This window comes from Podarcis cretensis (genome assembly GCF_951804945.1).
Source record: "Podarcis cretensis genome assembly, chromosome: 6".
NCBI classification, from domain to species: domain Eukaryota; kingdom Metazoa; phylum Chordata; class Lepidosauria; order Squamata; family Lacertidae; genus Podarcis; species Podarcis cretensis.
The window spans coordinates 33,105,585-33,125,964 of NC_137175.1; the positions used below are offsets into that span (position 1 = coordinate 33,105,585).

Here is a 20,380-nt window from a genome sequence, read left to right on the forward strand (position 1 = left end):
GACTTTTGTTTTGCCAGGCGCTAGTTTATTTGCTGAGCCTGTCCCTGGTTTCCTTTATACTCTTATGTGTATTGTGTGTGTTTGTTAGATTATTGTTTTAAGGATAGTAAATCATCCTGAGTAAAGATTTTGCATTATAATAGTGAGATACAAATCTCTTTGTAAATAAATATTGCTTCCTTTCCTCTTCAATACTTTCTCTCCATCAGCAGAAAAGTATGTCATTGAAGCATACTGACTTCAGTCCCTGGAAGAAATGACACAAAAATGCTGTGTTAGTGATGGTGCTATCTCCAACCTTCTGCTATGTCAAATATGAAGACCACAAGAACTTGAGCTGATCAGGGTCTTCATGCAGCTCTAGCATTCAGTAGCATCCTCTTCAGTAAAGCTTGGCATTTGAATCTATATTTACATACTAATAAATTGCAGACTTTTTTTCTTTCTGAGAATGCATATTGTCTTCTACTGGTGGCATCTAGTACCCTCTTTCCGGGCAAAGTGGTGCTGAAAAACCTCTTCCCAGAAATGCTTGACATTTATCTTCTTGTAACAGAAGCAGAACTGTTTCAGCTTGAATGACTCTAACAGTGTGATAAATTTTCCCCTTGAGTGTATTTTTCATCAAATTTATGGCTAGATTCTCCTTGCAACTCCTTCCGTTTTGTGTGGATAATAATTCCTTAAAAGATAACTGATTTCTTAGCTTGTTACTGATTTTAGTTTGATGCTAAAACAATTCATTGCACTCGTGTAACAGTGCCTGAAGTTGCTAGCGCAGGAATTACTAAATCATAGAATTGGAAAGGACAAAAGTCTGCTTAGTCCACAGGCATGTGTGTGTCTACATATGTGGGTACATGAGCACCTACACACAGCAGAAGCACCACATACCTGAGTCTGTGATTGGGGCATATGGTTGAGTTGTGTTATCTGCACTGGTTACTGATGTGTTTCTGTGCTGGTTATTCTCTTTAAAGCCACATACAGTTTAGGAAGAAGATATCTAAAAGTCTCCTAACATGAATCTGCCCACTCTCTTATAATCTGGAGGGTCCCTATTGCTAATAGTTATGGCTCATCTAGCAGGAATGTGAAATAATGCTTTCTCAGTTCCTTCTTTTGTAGAGGTGGCTGACAGAGTTTCTATTAAGCCATAAATATGGCATAGAAATGCTTTAAACAAATTATTATACCTTTATTACTTCATTTGCCCAGAATGGCAGGGTAAAAATTGTTGTTGTTGTTGTTGTTGCTGCTGCTGCTGCTGCTGCTATTATTATTATTATTATTATTATTATTATTATTATCTCTGTCCTCCCTGTTTTTTCATATTTCTGGTTCTTTCTCCTTTTAAAAAAAGCTTTACATTTTCTTTTGTTTAAATCAGTTTCATGTCCATTCATTAGCTACTTGCGGTATATTATATATCAAAGCATGATCATCTGCATCTCATTGATTCTTACAAGAACATTTTAATTGATATAGTGTATCTTGACTTTATTATTTTTACCCCTCCACTTTTTTTTTCTTTTCTGTTTATTTGAATTAAGCTTTGTGGCAGGTCCTTGTATTTTTATTCAGCTTGTATCATACCTACTTACTATAAGTGCTCAATAAATAATAAACATTACTGCTTTTTTATTGTACCTGTTATCTGGTCATGCAGAAAGGCCAATAACTAAGATAGCAAATAGAAATAATGTATACAATATTCTTCTTTGGAAATGTGGTGGAATGATGCTAGTGAACGTGATACTTAACTCCAAGACACAACCTTATAAAAATGGGCTGAGGAAATGGAACCTCAAACAAGATAAAAACAATCGAAATGAGGGGAAGTGGTTCATGGCATCTAGAATCTATCCATAGAAATATCATGTCTAAATTAAGGGTGGTAACAAGAAACAGATGGTAAACAAGTTAATTGAAACCTGTGGTGCAGAGCTTGCTGTAAAAACACCCTCTTTTGGATTATCTCATGGAAATAAAAAAGGCAATATACTAATCTAAGTTCTTGAGAGGAAAAAAATTGCAAAGCAATAGATGGACACTTTTCTAATGCATAAAATGTTCTTTTCCCACAGATTCAAGATCAAGAGCGGAGTACGACGGGTATTTGGCAAAGGCGTAACCTTGCTTGGAGAGTGATCAGTCTGCTCTGATGCCACTCAAGACTTCACAAGCCATTGGCTGATCTGTCCAAGCTGACTTCCTGCTAACGATATCAAGGAAAATGAAATATTTCATGGACTTCCTAATACTTCTGAATCTTTCAAGGCAGCAAATGTGTGTGTATATGTGTGTTGAAAGGGGACATCCTATTTTCTGAATGACAGAGAGCTCTGCCATGGCTGGTGACCATCACTGGAGGGGTCTCAGGAATATATGCCAGAGTTATCTGGAACAACCCTCACAGGATTACCCTTCAGTCCTGGGATCTTGCTGGTCTTAATTACTTTATGTATTTGATGTTAAAAATGCTCTGATGACCTTTTCAGACGTTGATAGATGTAATGTAAACTTCAGCTGTTTGCAAAGAGAAATGGAGGGTTTACGGACCTTACCATGCAGCCTGCATTTGACAGTTGCCACAACCTGCAGTTGGCTACAGTAACCATGTGACCTTAGCTTACTGTTTATAGAGCCTTAAGAGGCATCCTGAGGAGGAATTCCCTGCCAGTCTCTGATCTTACTGTAACGCGTGGCATTTGCCAAGTATTGCCATGATGTGTGAGGTAATGCCTACCATCAGCGAGAGTGACCCCTTGGGGTCACAGCCGGGCTCTGATTCTGATGCCAACTTTGAACAGCTGATGGTGAATATGCTTGATGAGAGAGACAAGCTGCTAGAGACTCTCCGGGAAACACGTGAGACTCTGTCTGTGACTCAGGGCCGGCTACAGGAGACCGTGCATGAGAGAGACCAGCTGCAGAGGCAACTGAACTCTGCTTTACCTCAGGTAAGATAAATACACAGATTTTATGGAAACTAAAAGATGGCAACAGCAGGAAAAGTCATGGGCAAAGATACTGGCATGCCAGGACAGCGGGCATGGCTTTCTTAGTCTAATTTGAGAGGATATGGCTAAAGTTGGACATGAATGTAAAGCATTATACATTGGTTTCTCATTACTGTAGGCACTTGCCAGGGATGGAGTTTTGAAACCTTTTCTAATTTCCTTCTAAATTAACTGCATAGCTGCTTATAGCGGGTACTATATAATACGGCATTTTCTGCTTTAGCAAGGTGTTGGACTAGGTGATCTTTGAGGCCTCTTCCAGCTCTAATTGCAGCAATCACTTTATCTGTGTTAATACTTTCTTGCTCCCAATATTTCAGTAGCATTGACAACAGTGTCTTTCTGGACTGACTGGCACAACTCTGCAGTGGTTTTGCTCTGACTAGGAGATAGTGTTAGAAGACCACCAGTTGGCTCCACTGAAATTCATCTTGTTGGATGTAATAAGAGTCCAATCTTGCCTTCTAAGAAATTTAACATCCATATGAAACTTGTGGGTAAGAACATAAGGGAACCAGAGGTGACATATCAGTGATGCCTAACTCTTTTTATCCTTGTCCTCGGATCCAGGTGTGTCTGGATTCTCTGAGCTGATGCTTGAAGTTGGTGGTGGGCTAGATGAGGTAGAAAAAGCTTAAGTGTAATTAAGATATGATGGGAGCTGATAATGGATGAGCCAGTCAGCCTAGGAGCAGGTGGGTTGCCTCTTCTGGAGGGGGTTGCAGTTCCCTGTGAATGAGTAGGTTTACAATTTGGAAGTGCTCAATACAGCTACTTTTCCAGCTGATCGTTTGCTGGAGAAAAACTAGACATTGTTATACATGCTGTAGTAACTTTATATATACAGTCATAACTTCATATGTCTATCATGATTGCAGGCAGTTCCAAGCAGGATTTGTGGGGCTCAGGAATTATAGGCCTAGGTCACAAATGGCCATAACTGCACCCATGTCTGATTACGATGGAGCTTAATCTCTCCACATGTCCAGGAAGGCTGTTCTGAAAGCTTGTGTAAGGAACATAAAATCTGGTTCTTGGGGAATTGGCCAGCTGCCACATGTAAAATACTACATTTAGCAACTGAATGTTGGTCTTTTTTGTAGCTATTTATTTAAAACTAGAGACTGCCTCAGTGCCCCAGGCTAAATTCCAAGGAAAAGAACTGTTCAGTCACAATTGTTTGCAGTTTTATTTCCAGAGTTCTAATTAATTTCTAACACCTTAACTAGTAGTGTGCCAATAACAGATTTCCTCTGATCTTCATAGTCCTTTTAATTCTGGTTCTCATTTCTTCCTAAGTCAGCTTGTATAGCTCAGTTGTTTAGAGCGTTATTCTGATAATGCCAAGGTTGCAGGTTCAATCCCTGTTTGGGACAGCTGCATAGTCCTGCATTGCAGGGGGTTCGACTAAATGATCCAACTCTACAATTCTGTGATTCCCTCCTGACTCAGCTTTCATGGAATTTGATGCAGCAGTGTGCTACCTGTTGGATGGGGCATGATGTGTATGTACATGTAGTGAAGGTTACTCTGTAACTAATTAAATGAAGTACAGGTAACTTGCATCTTATGCTTATTATACTGTACTTGAGTACAGCTTTATGCTGAACACCATTAAATAAATAAATTTTGTGCATGGGGGTGGGAGGAGGCAGAGTGAGGAAAAAATGGCCAGCAATCTGTCAGTCTTTGGGAGAGTGGTTGAGAAAGTAATTGGAGTGTGGAGAGAGAGTGGAGGAGATAGCAGAGAGTTTGGGAGGTGGTTGAGGAGAGATTGGTGGAGGCCAGAGAGACTTGTGGAGGAGTTTGGAAAGACATTGGGGGAGGTTGGAATGTGGAGGAGGTACTTGGAGAGAGTTGCAGACTGCAGAACAGCCCCCAAACACAAGGTATCATTGTTATCAGCTACTGAGCGCCCGTTGCTCGGTCCCTGCTCCTGCCAACCTAGCAGTTTGAAAGCACGTCAAAGTGCAAGTAGATAAATAGGTACCGCTCCGGCAGGAAGGTAAATGGCGTTTCCGTGTGCTGCTCTGGTTCGCCAGAAGCGGCTTAGTCATGCTGGCCACATGACCCAGAAGCTGTACGCCAGCTCCCTCGGCCAATAAAGCGAGATGAGTGCCGCAACCCTAGAGTTGGTCATGACTGGACCTAATGGTCAGGGGTCCCTTTACCTTTACCTTTACTGAGAAACCAAAGAAGCAGAGGGTGGCTCCCATGCTGGAAGAGAAAGTGGTTGTGCTGGACTGTATGAAGGATGGCATGCCTGTGTGTGCTGCGGCATGCAAATATGGACAGAACAAGTCCAGCCCCTGTGCCATCAAGGTGCGTGAGAAGGAGATTTGTGGCAGCAAGCACATCACTAACTGCAAAGGTGACCAGCCAGGTGTGGGACAAGGCCTTGGTGGAGACAGAGAAGGAACTGAACTTGTGGCTGGAAGACATGAACTGTAAATGTGTTCCTGTGGAGGGCAGCATCTTACTCCAAAAGGCTCTCAGCCTCTATGACTGCTTCAAACCTTCCACCACAGTTGTGGAAAGCCAGCCCAGTTTGACATAACAGCTTTAAGGTCCACTTCAACCTCATGAATGTCCAAATGACTGGGGAAACTGCAGCTGCAGACAAGAGGCTGCAAAAACATACCACGTGCAACTAAAGATGCTGATGTATGACAAGGTATATCTTCAATGCAAGTCTTCAGTGCAGACAAGATGGGGCTGTTCTGGAAGAAAATGCCTGAGGTGACTTAGATTGCCAAAGCTGAAAAACAAGTCCCTGGCTTGCAAAAGATCCAGTGACTGTGCTGCTCTCTGGCAAAGTGCCTGGACACCTAATAAAGCCATGCTTGCTGTACAGGTCTCCTTCCTGTGTTTTGGCAATCCAACAAAAAGGCCTGGATGACTTTCCCATCATTTCTGGACTGGAAGGAACTGAGAGAGTCTCACCTGGAGTTTAAAGTGATGCTGCTTGTGGATACTGCTTCTGGGTAGCCCAAGGCACTCTGCTTTGCACATAGTTCCCAATACGACTTCCCTCATTGAGCCCCTGGATCATGGTGTGATTCACTGCTTCAAGGTTGCTTACATGAAGCTCACCTTCTCTTGGATGATCAATGTGATGGATGCTGGAAGTCCTTCAATATTGCCCATTGCATCACCTGCATCAAACAGACAGTGAATGCAATCAGGGCTGAAACAGTGAATGCATGCTGACAGAACATGTATTTGTTATTCTAAAGCAGCAATGCAGCAGCAATTCTGACATTGGTAGCAGTTGACGGTTGCTACGATCCATGGGAGTCTGCATCAAGGGGACTGTATTCATCCCTCTCCATGGATGCCTGAGATGGAAGCTGATTCTCTGCAGCTAGAAGCTGACCAGAAGAAGCTGAAAGCCAAGCTACGGAGCCCAGGTATGAGATTTTCGGGCTTAGAAGTGTGAATGCAGATTGATTAATTCTCTGCCTCATGGGAGCAACGTTTGGGAAAACAGCTCCGAGAGAGAAGAGTCTGCATTCCAAACATTCCTGTGGTTTTTCCTGTCCAAGGAAAGGAATGTGGTTGCTAAGCAACGCAGGCCAGTTTCAAGATAAGGGCTGGAAGTCGTGTTTTGACTAGGCCTTACAAAGGAACTGTTGGAAAGGGACTTTCCAAGCGGCCAGTGTTAGAGCTGCCAGGTGCTCAGAGTGTAAACAAGCCAGCTATTGGATTTTAGAGGCTTGTGTTTGAGAGTCAATGCAAGGACTCAAAATGGATGCCAAGAAGGGGGAAGGCCTGCCTTCTCCAACCCTCTTGACCAGTGACAATTATGCATCTTGGTCTATTAAGATGAAGGCCCTGCTGCAGAATCAGAGACTGTTTGAGGTGATTGAGAACCCCATCCCTGCAGCACCAACGCGTCCTTGGGAGTCACAGGATGTGAAGGCCAGAACTGCTATAATTCTGTGCGTGTCAGACTCTCAGCTTGTTCATATACAAGATTTAGAGCACGCGAAAGATGTTTGGGACACGCTGAGAAGGACACATCAGAGAGATGCAGGTTCTTCAGCGTTGCTGTATTTTGAAAAGCTGACTAACCTGAGGCTTGCGCCTGATGGAGATGTTCAAGCGCACCTGACGGAAATGAAATTTTTGCGTCAGCAGATGGTGGAACGCAATTTCCATCTGGATGAGGAAGTGTTTTGCTTCATGGTGATAAACAGCCTGAATCGGACTTACAAAACGGTTGCCAGTCAGCTGGGGTCTCTCCCAGCGCAAGATCTAACGTCGGACAGGGTCTTTGCCGTGGTTCTGAACGAACATGACAGACTTGCCGCCCTGGAAGTCAAGGACAGGGGGAGACAAGAACGGAGTTCTAACACCCCCACTGCTGTAGCTACTGGAGGAGACGCTGTAGCTTTGAACGTTGTCCAATGCCACAATTGTGGACAGACTGGGCATCTTCAGCGGAACTGCAGGAAGCCACGTCAGAACAAAGGAGCCAAGGGAAGCTCCACGAAGTCTGAGGCGTCAGGCAGAAGTCATGCCAAGTCACAGGCGAAGCCTGCAAAGGCTTTGATGTCCCTAAAAGCCACACCACAAGTGGGGAATTCCTTCATTTTAGACACGGGAGCGACGGTTCACATGACCCATCGCAGGGATTTGTTTTCGTCGTTTAAGAAGCAAAGCTTCGTTGTACAACAAGCCAACGGTCGAGAGCTGGAAGCCACCGGAATTGGGACTGTGTATCTTAAAAGTCTGAACTTGACTATAAACGATGTTTATTTGGTTCCAGAGTTGAAGTACAATCTGCTCAGCGTTTCGCAGATTGCCAAGAAGGGACTAAAACTGTCCTATGATGATCAGCACTGCGAGATCTACAAAGATGGAGAGTTGTATCTTTCTGCCAAAGAGAAAGATGGACTGTATTTGTTGACTTTTGATCAAAGTGATTACATAGAATGTAATTCTTGTGATTCTAACATGATTTCTTTTGCAGGTGTAGCCAAGAAGAACGCCAAGCAGGTCACCTCGAGGGTCGACAGGGCATTTCAGCGGGTATATGCTGATGTGATTGGTCCTTTAGCACCATCTAGAGGCAATGCAAAGTATTACCTAATATGTGTTGATTCTTTCACAGGTTTTGTCTGGATTTATCTTTTGGAGAGACCGAAAGAAGCCTTAGAAAGTTTTAAAGAGTTTTGTGACAAGGTTAAAAATATGCATGATGCTGACATAGATTGTCTTTGCACAGATGAGAAGCCAATTTTTCTCTTACAGGGTTTCCAAAGGTTCCTGAAGAAGAAAGGGATAAGACACAAAATTGCAGCTTCCGAAGAAGCTTGGAACAGATGTGTCTGTGTTAGGGTGAACAAAGAATTGCAAAAGGGAATGGAAGCGCAATTGCTTAGTTCACATCTGCCACTTGAGTACTGGGCTGAGTCACTAATGTCATTTTGTTACACGTGGTTGAGAAAGGTTTCAAAAGACTTGGGATGTTCTCCTTTTGAGAAACTGTTCCACAGAAAACCTTCTGTTGCCCATTTCAAAGTTTTTGGGTCTCATGTGAGGACAGAAGCTCCGGGTGGAGTAAAGAATGCCAGAGGCATTTTTGTGGGTTATGAAAAGGGTCTCTACAGAGTAATTTTGTCTGAATCTGGTAAGGTGATTCTCACAAAATTTCTAGAGAGTGCTCCTGAACAGGAGAGAGTGATTGTTCACACATTTCCCACAGGAGATGATGATGATTCTGATGATGATGATGATGAGTTTGATCTTATTGAGTTCAGTAGTACTGATGATGACAGCGATAGCTCAGACAGCTCAGTTGTCACAGTCATTGAGAGGAAATCTCACGTAATGACTAGACCCTCAGAAGAGGAGGATGAACCACTGATTAAGCTTAGTACTGGTTCTTCAGAGAGTTCAGAGGCTGAACCAGAAAGCAAGGGAGAGCAGCACCTCTTACGTAGGTCTGAGAGAGCAACGAAGGGTGTACCACCCAAGAGGTATTCAAAAGAGTTTGCCAACCAAGCTATTGCATGTGTTGCTGTTGTAAACGACCAAGGTCAAATTGAAGCTGTGTCTGAGTCAGAGACAAAGGCACAACAGAGAGTTGCTAACCAAGGTAATGCAGAAGCACTCATTCCTTGGAAGTCACACGACCAGAGAGGTACATTGGTAAAACCAGTGGCGGGTAGTTCCAAGGGTGGAACTGAAACAACAGGGGAGTGTTATAAGTATAACAACTGTTTGTTTTCTTCTCTGGATGACGCTTTGCTCGCAGCACGCATTGATACTTTAGGGGGAGTATGTTATTCTAAAGCAGCAATGCAGCAGCAAGCAAAGGCTATAGCAGCCAAGTCTGCTGCTTGTGGCTGGAAAGCCAAACAGGATGTATGTGACTGTTGCCATGGAAACAAAGGGGCAGTCCATTCTGTACTGAGCACCGGATGTTAGCTCAGTGTGTGTGTCATATGACCTGTACAGGATGTACATAGGTGGAGTTTGGAGTTTCTCTCTGTTTGTTGAACAGAGCAGACATGTTTTCTCTATATGACTGCTGAAGACAGGAATAAAACATGTAGATACATTTCTGTCTGTGTCTGATTCCCCTCCCTGGGGATATGCTGGAGAGCAGGGAGGAGGGGAAGCAGTTGGTGTGTTTTTCTCACAGCCTGAGAAAAATCGCCGGAACGGACCTCGTGTGTTTTTACTGCCGGGAGTCGCCGGAGGGAGGTCAAAGAATTCAGCCGGTGCCTGGAGAGATAGGCACATACCTCTGACCGGCCCTGAATTCTGACAGTATTTGCATGATTTTGCAGGATTTCCAAGCATTGCCACTGAGCTTGAGGAGACATTGTGCCAGGCAAGTGGGTGGTGATAGCGTTGTTGACCATATTTAGGGGAAAAGCTAATTGGAGGCCAACAGGTATTGACTGTTGAAGAGCTTGAGGAACTGGTCAGATCAAGTTCAGAATGTGAGGATGGTGAGTGTGAGACAGCAAGCTGGAACCTGCATAACTTTAATAAACTCATATCTGAAGAAGTATGCATGCACACGAAAGCTCATACCAAGAACAATCTTAGTTGGTCTCTAAGTGCTACTAGACAATTTTCTTATTATTTTTTATATATATTTCTACTGTGTCAGACCAACACGGCTACCCACCTGAATTTTATAAACTCTTTCAAGTAACAAAGCACGCAAATGATCTGATTCCAGAGTTTCATGCCTCCATGGAATGCAGCCTCAAGATCATCTGTGGCATTACAGACACTATGAGACCGTAAAAGGAAATGCTTGACAAACCCAAGAAACAACAGTGGCAGTTGCCAATCACAATGTTCCTGATGAAGAAACTACCAGTAGCAACATTAGATGAGCCCACGCAACCCACCTGTGGTTCCAAACCACAGCCAAGCACTTTTTCTCGTCCGCACATAATCCCCCAAAGCATCAATTAGCAAAGAAGAGGAGGAGGGAGACTAAGAGCTGCATTTGTTCCTCATTGGTAAGTGAAGCAATGTTTTTTGAGGTTTCAAGAGGTTGCTCTGGTTTTACACAATTTTGCTTATACACTAAATGACCAGGAGCATAACCCTTGTGCAAGATGCGAGTTACCTGTATTACTACCTTTTACGTGAGGGAGAGCCAAATGTGAAGTTCTAAGCTAGCACATAGCACTATAGGATATGAAGAACTTACCATCTTTTTGCAGTATGTTTATAAACAGATTGTCAAAAGCAGTGCTACAAACTTCCCAGCATGGACTTTGTGTGTGCCCTTAGCACAAGTACCTAAACTCATGAAAGTTTTAATAAACCTTTTTGACACAATAATTGTATTCTGTGCAAATTCATAATTAGCATTTTTTCTACAGGTACTCTAACATTAATACTGTGATGCTATAGAGTGTTTATTCTCATGAAAATCCATCCCTGATAACTGAGGGGAAGCTGAACAGGTTTGGTACAGTGTTGTGGCGTGGTAGTACCAGCAGGTGGTGCTAAAATCTAGGGAAGATCATAGCTGGTGCCCAGGGTAATGTTTTATTTATGCTAGCTCCCCCCCCCCTTTCAGGTGGAATCGGAGGTGTTCATTTACAATGCTGCAGGAACTGCTTAATCATGCCTTTGCCTGTTTATTTTCTCCCAAACTGTTCCATTCTGTTACGCGTTTTAATAAGTTAGGTACACGCATAATAACATACTATGTGTGTTCTTCGTTTATAAGAGAACTTGGATGCCTCCAGTCACAATTCCAAGTATGAGCATTGTATCTTATCAACATCATTTGTTGCTTCTTTCGTGCATTCTTTTCAAACCCAAACATTTATTCCTTGCTCACACCATTTACAGTTGATTCAAGGGCATTAAATACAGATTTACACTTGGAAGACAGTTTATATAGGGAAAAGATACAGTGTTTTATACTTGGAAGCTTGACAGAAGGCATTCAGGTTCTCTTGCAAAGGAACAACATACATACATATGACAATATTTGTCATAGGGAAAAATATGTGTAATACAGTTCCAGGGTGTGGTTAATGCCTCTGTCTTAAAGATGGCCTCCCTGGATCAAGAGGTCTTAGAAAATTACTGTCCCCTCTCTAGTATTCCTTTCCTGAGCAAGGTGATTGAGATGGTGGTGGCAAGCCAGCTGCAGGTACACCTAAAGGAAGCAGATTATCTAAACCAGGGGTTGGCAACCTAAGGCCCATGGGCCACAAGCGGCCCATGGGGATTGTTTTACCAGTTCATGAGCTGCCCCTGAACCAAGCCGCCTGCTCAACGAGTCCCCGCGCATTGCACTAAACCGGCACAGTGCAGTGCCACAAATTGCGTTGACTCAGACGCTGGAAAACATGTTTGCGCAGATGCTGGAAATTGCAGGCGCGGGCGCTCATGTGCACCCACGATCCGGACCATGGAGGGATGAGCCCAGAGAAAATAGTTTGCTCAATCCAGCTTCACACGGTACTTAAAAGGTAAGAGAAGACAGAAAGCCCTGTCCTTAATACCTTGTTTTATCATAAATCTTGCAGACTTCTAGGCTGCGGAAATACTCCAATAATGGAGTATTGTGCTATTACATCATCTAGCACAGTAATTTTCGATGTTTACTGTAACAGCCTAGGAAAAGGCATACCTTACCCAACCAAAGATGCTGTGGGTGGAACACATTTTTTATGCTGACAAAGTCCCACTCAGTTTATACTCGATTGAGGGTCCCTGTTGGCAGCTGTTGGTGGCTGTCAGTGGAGGAGGAACAAGCAGCCTGAAAGCAGCCCTTTTGGGCTGCTCCTTCCTCCTCCTCCTCCACCTTTGCCACTGTCGGCAGTGGAGGAGGACTGTATACTGTCAAACAGGTGGAGGTTGTGAAATTCACCTCAGAGAGGCAGATCTTGCACAGAGCAGGTCTCTGGGGCCATGGCCTTTTCATTGCCTACCCCATTAGGTGGTAGTTGAAATTCGGGCACCATAATGGGTGTCTCCCATATATTTATTATTTAAACTTCAGTGCTTAGAAGATTTCAAAGGGGATATATTTGGTCTACTTCCCACGTTACTCCTCCTGGAGCTGAATCTATAAGTCATTCATACAAAATCAGAAAGTGGAAATTTTTTTTGCGAGTATTTGAGTCATACAATGGTGTACTAAGCTGCTCCTGATTTCTGGGCACACCACTATCTGTCTCTCAATGAGATGTGAGTAAGTATTCTACCCTTCCCACACACATTATAATTTTACTCAAAGGATGCATAAAATCCAAGCCAAAGTTTGACATTGGCTTGAATCAAAAGTAATCCATATACCTAGGTATATTTATGTTTGTTTATTTCACAGCTAGATTGCAATAAAACCTCCAAGTGGTTTACAGTAAGAATTATCAGTAAAGAAAATAGTTAAAAACAACAATTTAAAACATTCAAAAAAAAAATAAATTCAATTACGGTATATGCTTAAGAGCCAGGTTAAAGTGTGTGTCAACATTTTACATATTGGATAGGTTTGCCTAAATGAAAATATTTTTAGCAGGCACCAAAAAGAGTGCAGTGAAGGTTCCTTGCCACTAGGAACAGCTGCAGTTTTAAAGCATTACAAAGATTTTGCACAAAGTCCAACATTAACTGACATGGACTTTTATTGTCTAAAACAAGTGCAGACAATGTGATACCCTCCTGAAGTTGTTCAACTATAATTCCCATCAGTCCCAGTCAGCATGGCCAGTGGTGAGGGTTGATGAGTGTTGTAGTCTATCAACATCTGGAGAGCATTGTGTTTGGCTACCTGTGGTCTTAGCATTCTCACTGAAGAAAATTGGTAGGCATGACACTGTAGCACTTGGCAGCTTCCAGGCAGGAGGATAATAAGCCAATCCTAAATGTAGTTGTCACTGTCTCCTTGTTTCATGCAGATGATTGAATGTGTATGTGTGTGGAGTGGGGATGGTTGAGTTTACCTTCAGTAAAATGCAGACAAGATTATTTGAAAACAGTGCGAGTGGCTGTTACTAATATTGTGTGTCCAAGGCTCTGAGTCTCATGTGCATATCTTTCAGAACAGAAGAGAGCCCAGGGTTGGGATTAACCTTGGCAGCCATGTTCTGAGGTGATTATTTAGCAGGTCAACCATGAACCCCAAACTGAGATGCTAGGCCCTGCAGCATGCTGCAGAGCCTAGCTATAAGGGTATGACAGCTCACTTTCTGGCTTGTAGTGAGAAGGGGGAGGACCTGTATTTTTAGAAGGGGGAAAGAAACTCAAATATTTCTTGCATTATAGTACTACCAACCCCAGGGTACTTCACATTCAGCTGAGCAGCGACATCAGTCTGCAAGAGCTTGGCAAGGGAGGGAGAGCTAAGCACTCAGCCAGACAGGCTGCTTACATGCCCAGTATGAGCACCTTCTGGCCTTGACACATTTTGGTCTTTCTGCTTCCTCACTGAGCTGAATGACCTTCTGCCCTTGGCAAATTCCCAGTTGGGTCAGCCAGATCCAATAAATCCAAGCTGGTCAAAAGGTACCCTGGCCCTAAATGGGCTCTGCCGTGGCTGATTTTCAGGCACACGCCCCTTTGTGGCCTCACATGCTCAATGCCCACGTCTTGGATTGAGAGCCACAGCTCTGGTGTCTGAACTCATCCTTGTTGAGCAGCTGGGCAGAGAGCATGCCAGGTCAGCCAAGGGAGGGTTACGCCTCTCGGGCTCTGCAGCCGCTTGGATTAAGGGGCTATGCGGATTTACTCTCTGCTCTTGCTTCAATTCCTCTCCCTCCGACATTCTGTATAGGGAACATGCAAGCAATGCAGAGCAAACTAGGTCATTGCAAAGGGACTTTGTGCATCTGTGAGATCCTCTGGGGGAGGCTGCTGGCTCTTCCGGCTCCCAGCTTCTGCTTGTAGCATTTTTGCATCCCTTACCAAGTCGCACTGCTGCCTCCCCTGGATCTTGAAAAGGGATGTGATTAGCACAGGCAGCAGATGGGAAATTTCCGTGAGCTCCAAATACCTCCTCTTGACAAGGGCTTCGCTGACACTATTCCAGTGCCCAGTTCTCCTCCTCCTCCCGGACAGACAGATTCTGCAAGAAGCAACTTCCTGCTGCTTTGAATCTCAGGCACAAGGGTCTGCAGCAGGACATGGAACTTAGGCTGCCTCTACCCTTCATCTCTGGATTTAGTTGCTGTTCTCCCCTCGGCCTGGCAGAGCTATGGATTTACAGATCAAGCTGGCTATGATTCCCCAGCATGAATACAGGGAACAAATCCATAACCATCCATCTGTCCAATGGCATTAATTTCAGCATGTACATGTATCAGGTAAGCAGGATACCCCTTGCAGTGTCTGCCCACCATAGCTTTTCACCTTTTCTTGGTAGATGGAAATACTCCAGGCTCTTCAAGCAAGTGTTGAGGCCTATCCGAACCTCCACAAGCAGCTGCTTTTCTTCTAATTCTACGTCTTTCAGGAGTTGTGTTGCCTATAGGCATGAACTTCTGTTCATATTTGTTTGTTAAGAAATTGAAGTATCAGTGCTATAGGCTACTCCAAATGTCTTGGGGGGAGAGGAGGAAAGAGCAGTGTTTTTTTCCTTAAAAAATGTTTAGGGGTACTCTCACTTTCCTATTCATATTGAAATACTCCTCCTCAATAAGGCCAAACTTAGATTCACAAAATGTTTAGGGGTATGCGTCCCCCCGTGTCCCCCCAGAAAAGAAGCACTGGGAAAGAGTATTGGGCACAGTTAGCACTATCAGGTGATTCCCCTGACAGATAAGACAAATAATATTTCCTAGAGAGTTGCATGGAGCAGAGATTTCCTACCACGCTGAACCCTCAATGAAAAGTTCATTGAGTACAAACAAAAGAGCAGTTGACCTTTGGGAGCTTCTGATTTATAGTGATCTGTTTACCTTAACATGCTTGAACAAACAGACCTGCAGGTTTGGAATTTAGAAGTGGGAAATGCCTAAGTATGAACATATAGCCTGTTGCTTTCCCCCTGCTGTTTGAAACTACTTTGTGAGCTGCCCAGTGTACATCATGGTAAAATGGCTAGTTCTTTGTTCTATTTTGAAGGGTCCATGTGAACTAAGGTCATACTTTCAAAGGGCTGAAGTTTTTCCTTCCTGGTGGAGCATACGTGATTTACCTTTTTTGGAACTAATTGCCATAGCCCCAAAAGGCACTTCCCCAAGCCCACTATGAGGGCTGAGAAAATCCCAGGGACTCTATAGTCACCAGACTCCTAGAATTTTGATTGGTAGCACCATGGAACTGGACAAAACACATGGCATGCATGTGGGACTGATACCTAAAAATTCACACCTATCAAAAAATGTGTGAAATTTTGTTTTCCACCCTCAAACCTGCCTACTCCTTCCTTTCATTTCTGTCTTTATGTATGCATACCTCTCAGGCAGCCTGTGAACAGACAATACATTTTCCTTCAGGAGCATGACCAGTGTTGCTGCTGCAACGTATTTGTATTTATTTTCCTGTGACCATCCTGGGCATCTATTGGATATACCCAAGAGAAATAATAAAGTCTCTTTACCTGCTCTATATGCTTGACTAGTTTTGGAATTAGGCTGTGATTAGCACCATGGATTGCACCTGGCAGTCTCATTTTTATTCTCCCCTGATATCTCTCAGAAAGGTGACTGCATAATGGTCTACCTTACATCTCGTCATTTTCTAGCCCGACCTAGTGGCTTTTCCCCTGACAGTGGGCAGTTGTCATAGGATTGTAGGAAAAACCAATCTTTTAAAAGGGAATTAGACCAATTCATTTACAACAAAGCTACTAGTCATAGCAGCTACAAGCAGCCTGCACAGAGCCAGCAGACATCTGAATACCAGCTGCTGGGGACTAACCATGGAAAAGAACTATTGCCCTTATGTCTTGCTTGTGGTCTTCCTCTGAGTATCTGGCTGCGTAATGTGGGAAGCACAGTACTGAACTAGATAGGCCTTTGGTCTGATCCATCAGGAGATGGGTTCCTTAAGTCCAATACTGATTCATTTGGACAGTCTTTTTTTTCCTTTAAAATTCTCCTATGTGCACACTGGACTAATTATTATCTGTGATGCAGTTAATAACACTGATTGCTTCTGTATCTGTTTTGATCCACTATGCCTGGCACAAACAGTTATTCCAGTTAGATGCCCAAAATGTGACTTACATCCTAAATGGACCCAATTCATTCCTTGAACTCTGAGGCAAATCAGTAGGGAAAAGAAGAATTGTCCTTGTATCTGAAAAAAATGTTCCACATTCTCAGTCATTGCTGTGTTTGGCTCTTCCGATATTAAGAAAATCACTTTACATAATTGATATGCTCTTAACATTTAAAATCACAAGTTCTTTTGTTTTTGCTTAAACAGTTGAGGTGTGACAGATACCCCTTAAGGTAGCCTGTGCCATATCCACTTAAGGCTTTAAAATTAAACTTGATACCTTCAGCTACACCGGGAAGCAAACGAGAAGCAAGTATAGGTTTTAGATCTCTGATATAAAATGTGTCCAATAATTCATTGCTTTTGAATACTTGAACAATCGCATTTGGTGTCTTCTGACGTTTCTCAGTAGCCTTAAGTTTTTAAGAGTTCTTAACTGAGCCAAGATTAGGCATCCGTGTTTCACTTTCTAATCCATTTATAGGTGTCCCTGCCTAATCTGGAAAGCTTATGGCTATGCAATTTACCATCCAAGGGTTGAGAGAAAAGGTCTGGTAAGGTCTAATCTAAAATGTCTGTTGGAAAAAGTATAAGCTTATAAGGGATTTCAGTAACTTGAGGATGAAGGACTTGTTAAACTTGTCCACAAGACAACCATCTTCTAACATGGTTCCAAAGTGACTAGGCAGCATTGGACTGAAAGGTAGTATTTAGCTTAACATTAGAATAAATCTCCCAAATCTTCATCTAATTGAATGAAAGCTCATGCCATAATAAACCAGTTAATCTCTAAAAGCTGCAGCCTTTTTGTTTTCTTGCTTCTATGTTAGGCGATTAGAACATCCTGCCTGGGGATATTGTAGAGACATTCTTCCTCAATGGGATCATTCCATATCAAGTGATCCAACTTTTAAATCTCATGTCGTCTAATTTTCTTAATATTTTGTACACTTGTTGAATGATCAAATCTAAGTTTAAATCTAAAATTTTAATTTTTTATCTCATCCCATTTTTGAGTTATGAGGGTTTGAAATTTCAAAAATTTGACAATTTTGGCTTTCCCAGACCTACACAAAAACCTTAAAAGCTCAGCCCAAAATTGAGATATGTCAAGACCTAAAACACCAATCTCTTCAGAACTTCATGGGCCTTAATATATGTCACATGATGAACTTACTTTAAATTTTACATTTAAGTTACAAAATTTTAAAGTGATTAAAAAATTAATATGATTTTAAAATTCCAAAAAATTGTACAGTATTGATCATTTAATATTTCTAAGAGCTACCTGCAGAATTTCATCTTGGGATCTCAATGGGATCACCTTACAAAATTTTTTTTTTTTTGTACATACATGTCTGCCTTATTGGGTTCTATTTAGGATAAATGGGTCTTCTCAAAGAAAAATATAACAGAATAAACAAGGCCACAACCATAATATTAGTTGCTTCAGGCATTTCGTTATAAAGTTATAAAGTTATATAAAGCTAGTCAGGCTTTTCTTTTAAAAATGTGTTCCAAAGCTGAGTGATAGCTTGCTATTGCATGATAGAATTAACACTTTGAAAGAATTATTGTTAGTACTTTATTTCATGAAGCACAACAAAATACATATCAAACAAAATTATGACACGGCTGGAACTGTTTAACTGGTGCTGAGATAACATCCCTTCTATCCAGTTCTTATTTTCAACAAATGAGTACAGAAAAGAAGAAATGTTCCTGAAAGACGCTTTGAAAGAGTGAAAGTGATCAGGGGAACACAAGGATTTCATTGCTACATCCAGTCCAACAGAAATTGTGACCAATGTGTACTCCTTTAACAATGAGAGTGAGAAGTTTGACAGTGAAGGAGGTACAAAATCTCTGGATATGACTGAGATAACTGGGTATGTGACCTGTGGATACAATAAAACATGTTGCTTAACTTATATGCTGTTGGTGGACTATGAAAGTGAAGAAGCAACTGTGACCTCACACCCGCCAGGGCCAGCATCATCATTTGTTTACCCATCTAGTCAGGATGTACTTAAGTTAAGGTGAACACAAGTTCCAACAAGTGTTGAACCAAGGACTGCAACTGGCCGCACCCACACTTTGACAAAAAATGAAATGTGCAACCAGTGCTCTTGAAAAGCGTTTGGTGTAAAGTATAATGTTTTCAGCCCCATTTAATGTGTAAGAATCCGCCTCTCTAATTTTGTTTGATATGCATTTTGTTGTAGCTCTTATAAATATTAAATAATACATTTACTGGTAACAAAAATTATATTAATTTTTAAAATTGCCTTTTAACTTTTTAAATTTTGTAACTTACATTTTATATTTTGAGCACACCATGTGACATACCATATTAAGGTCCTAGTCCAACACTTTTACCACTTCTAGCACGTAGCTCATTTTCAGGCATGAAGGCAATCAGTAGCAAGCAACATTCCTATAGGTGGCGGTGCAGTCTCTTGAACCTAAAGATAAATGCAACTGAATTTAAGGAAATGCTTATTTAACTTAAAAAAAACAAAGTTACTAGCCAAAAAGTAAAGTACAAGTCAGATGCTCTACATGCACTAGTGTCTGATCACAGGGTTGATGATTAGGGCAATTTTCGTTTTGGCTACAGGAAATTTGTCATGACCAATTCTTTGACGGTTTAAACATACAAGTTGCACAGTCTCTCTGTTGCCATGCAAGGCCCAGAGAAAGAGTTTGAAGTAAAATTTGTCACTTGCCTTAATCCCTTTGTGTATACATCCTTAGCAAATTTGGACTTCAGAAAAAAGGTGTGAAAACATTTTTCTTTCTTTCTTTCTTTCTCCTCTTCCCCCTCCCAGTTCTCAAGGAGACTTCACATTCCCAGAAATTAAGATGATACAAGATGGGCTATTGATCAGTTAGGGGACATATTTGTCTATCTGTTAGACTAAATCTTAAAAGCAATCATGCAACATTCCATCACACTTAGGGTAAAGAAATGGAAACCAGGATATGGTTATGCAGGAAGGAGTATGGTTTATATACAGTATGTGTGGTGTCACCAGGGAGGAAATGTAAAGCACTGCATTTGAGTAGGGAGGGAAGATTAGAGCACCAACATGTTGCTGGAGAAGAGAAGGGATTCAAGGGAATAGTTGGGGCAGTGTTCAGGGGAGAAAGCCAAGGGTGGTGGTGGTGGGAGTGCCAGAGAGATGCAACAAAAGGGCAGGGGATAAAAAGAATGAGAACCAGGGCGTATTGGATGGGCATAAAGAAGAGAGTCCTGGTAAGAGTTTTAGGTTGTGTTGAGGGCAGGATAGAGCTGAGTCGAAGGGATGGGGAGAATGATGGAGGATGGAGCTAAAATCTCTCCCTTCCCCCCATGACATTTCACAGTCATTTGCTAGCTGGCAAAACACAGGGCATTTTTAATTTAGATCCATAACACCAGAGATCTAGCTGCATCGACAACTATTCTTGGGATGTTTCTGCAGTTGCCGTTATATGCAATCAAGAAAAGAGACTTATCATTTCAAAAAGGATTCTAAAATGTCTCAAAATACCTGCTACTCCTAGATTTGTCAAGACTTGGATTCAAGCTTTTCCTGTGCCATGGATTCCTCAAGATGGTATTGGGAAAACGGTTACAAGAACATGAGATGAGCCTTACAGGATCAGAACAAAGGCCTGCTAGTCCTTTAATGCTGTATAGGGATTAGGAT

At 42.3% G+C, this 20,380-nt stretch overlaps 1 protein-coding gene across 8 annotated transcripts in view; it reads left to right on the forward strand.

Annotated features, from left to right (window-relative positions):
- PPFIA4 (PTPRF interacting protein alpha 4) overlaps window positions 1-20,380 on the forward strand; it is a 108,402-nt gene that overhangs the window by 31,226 nt on the left and 56,796 nt on the right. For 7 of the 8 annotated variants that reach the window (XM_079978914.1, XM_079978915.1, XM_079978916.1 and 4 more), the window contains one exon: window positions 2,088-2,963. In XM_079978914.1, coding sequence (XP_079835040.1) covers window positions 2,727-2,963 — 237 coding nt within the window. In that variant the 5' untranslated portion in view covers window positions 2,088-2,726. Of the gene's footprint in view, window positions 1-2,087; window positions 2,964-14,563; window positions 14,825-20,380 lie in introns of those variants that run through there. The other variant, XM_079978920.1, reaches the window with a different exon arrangement.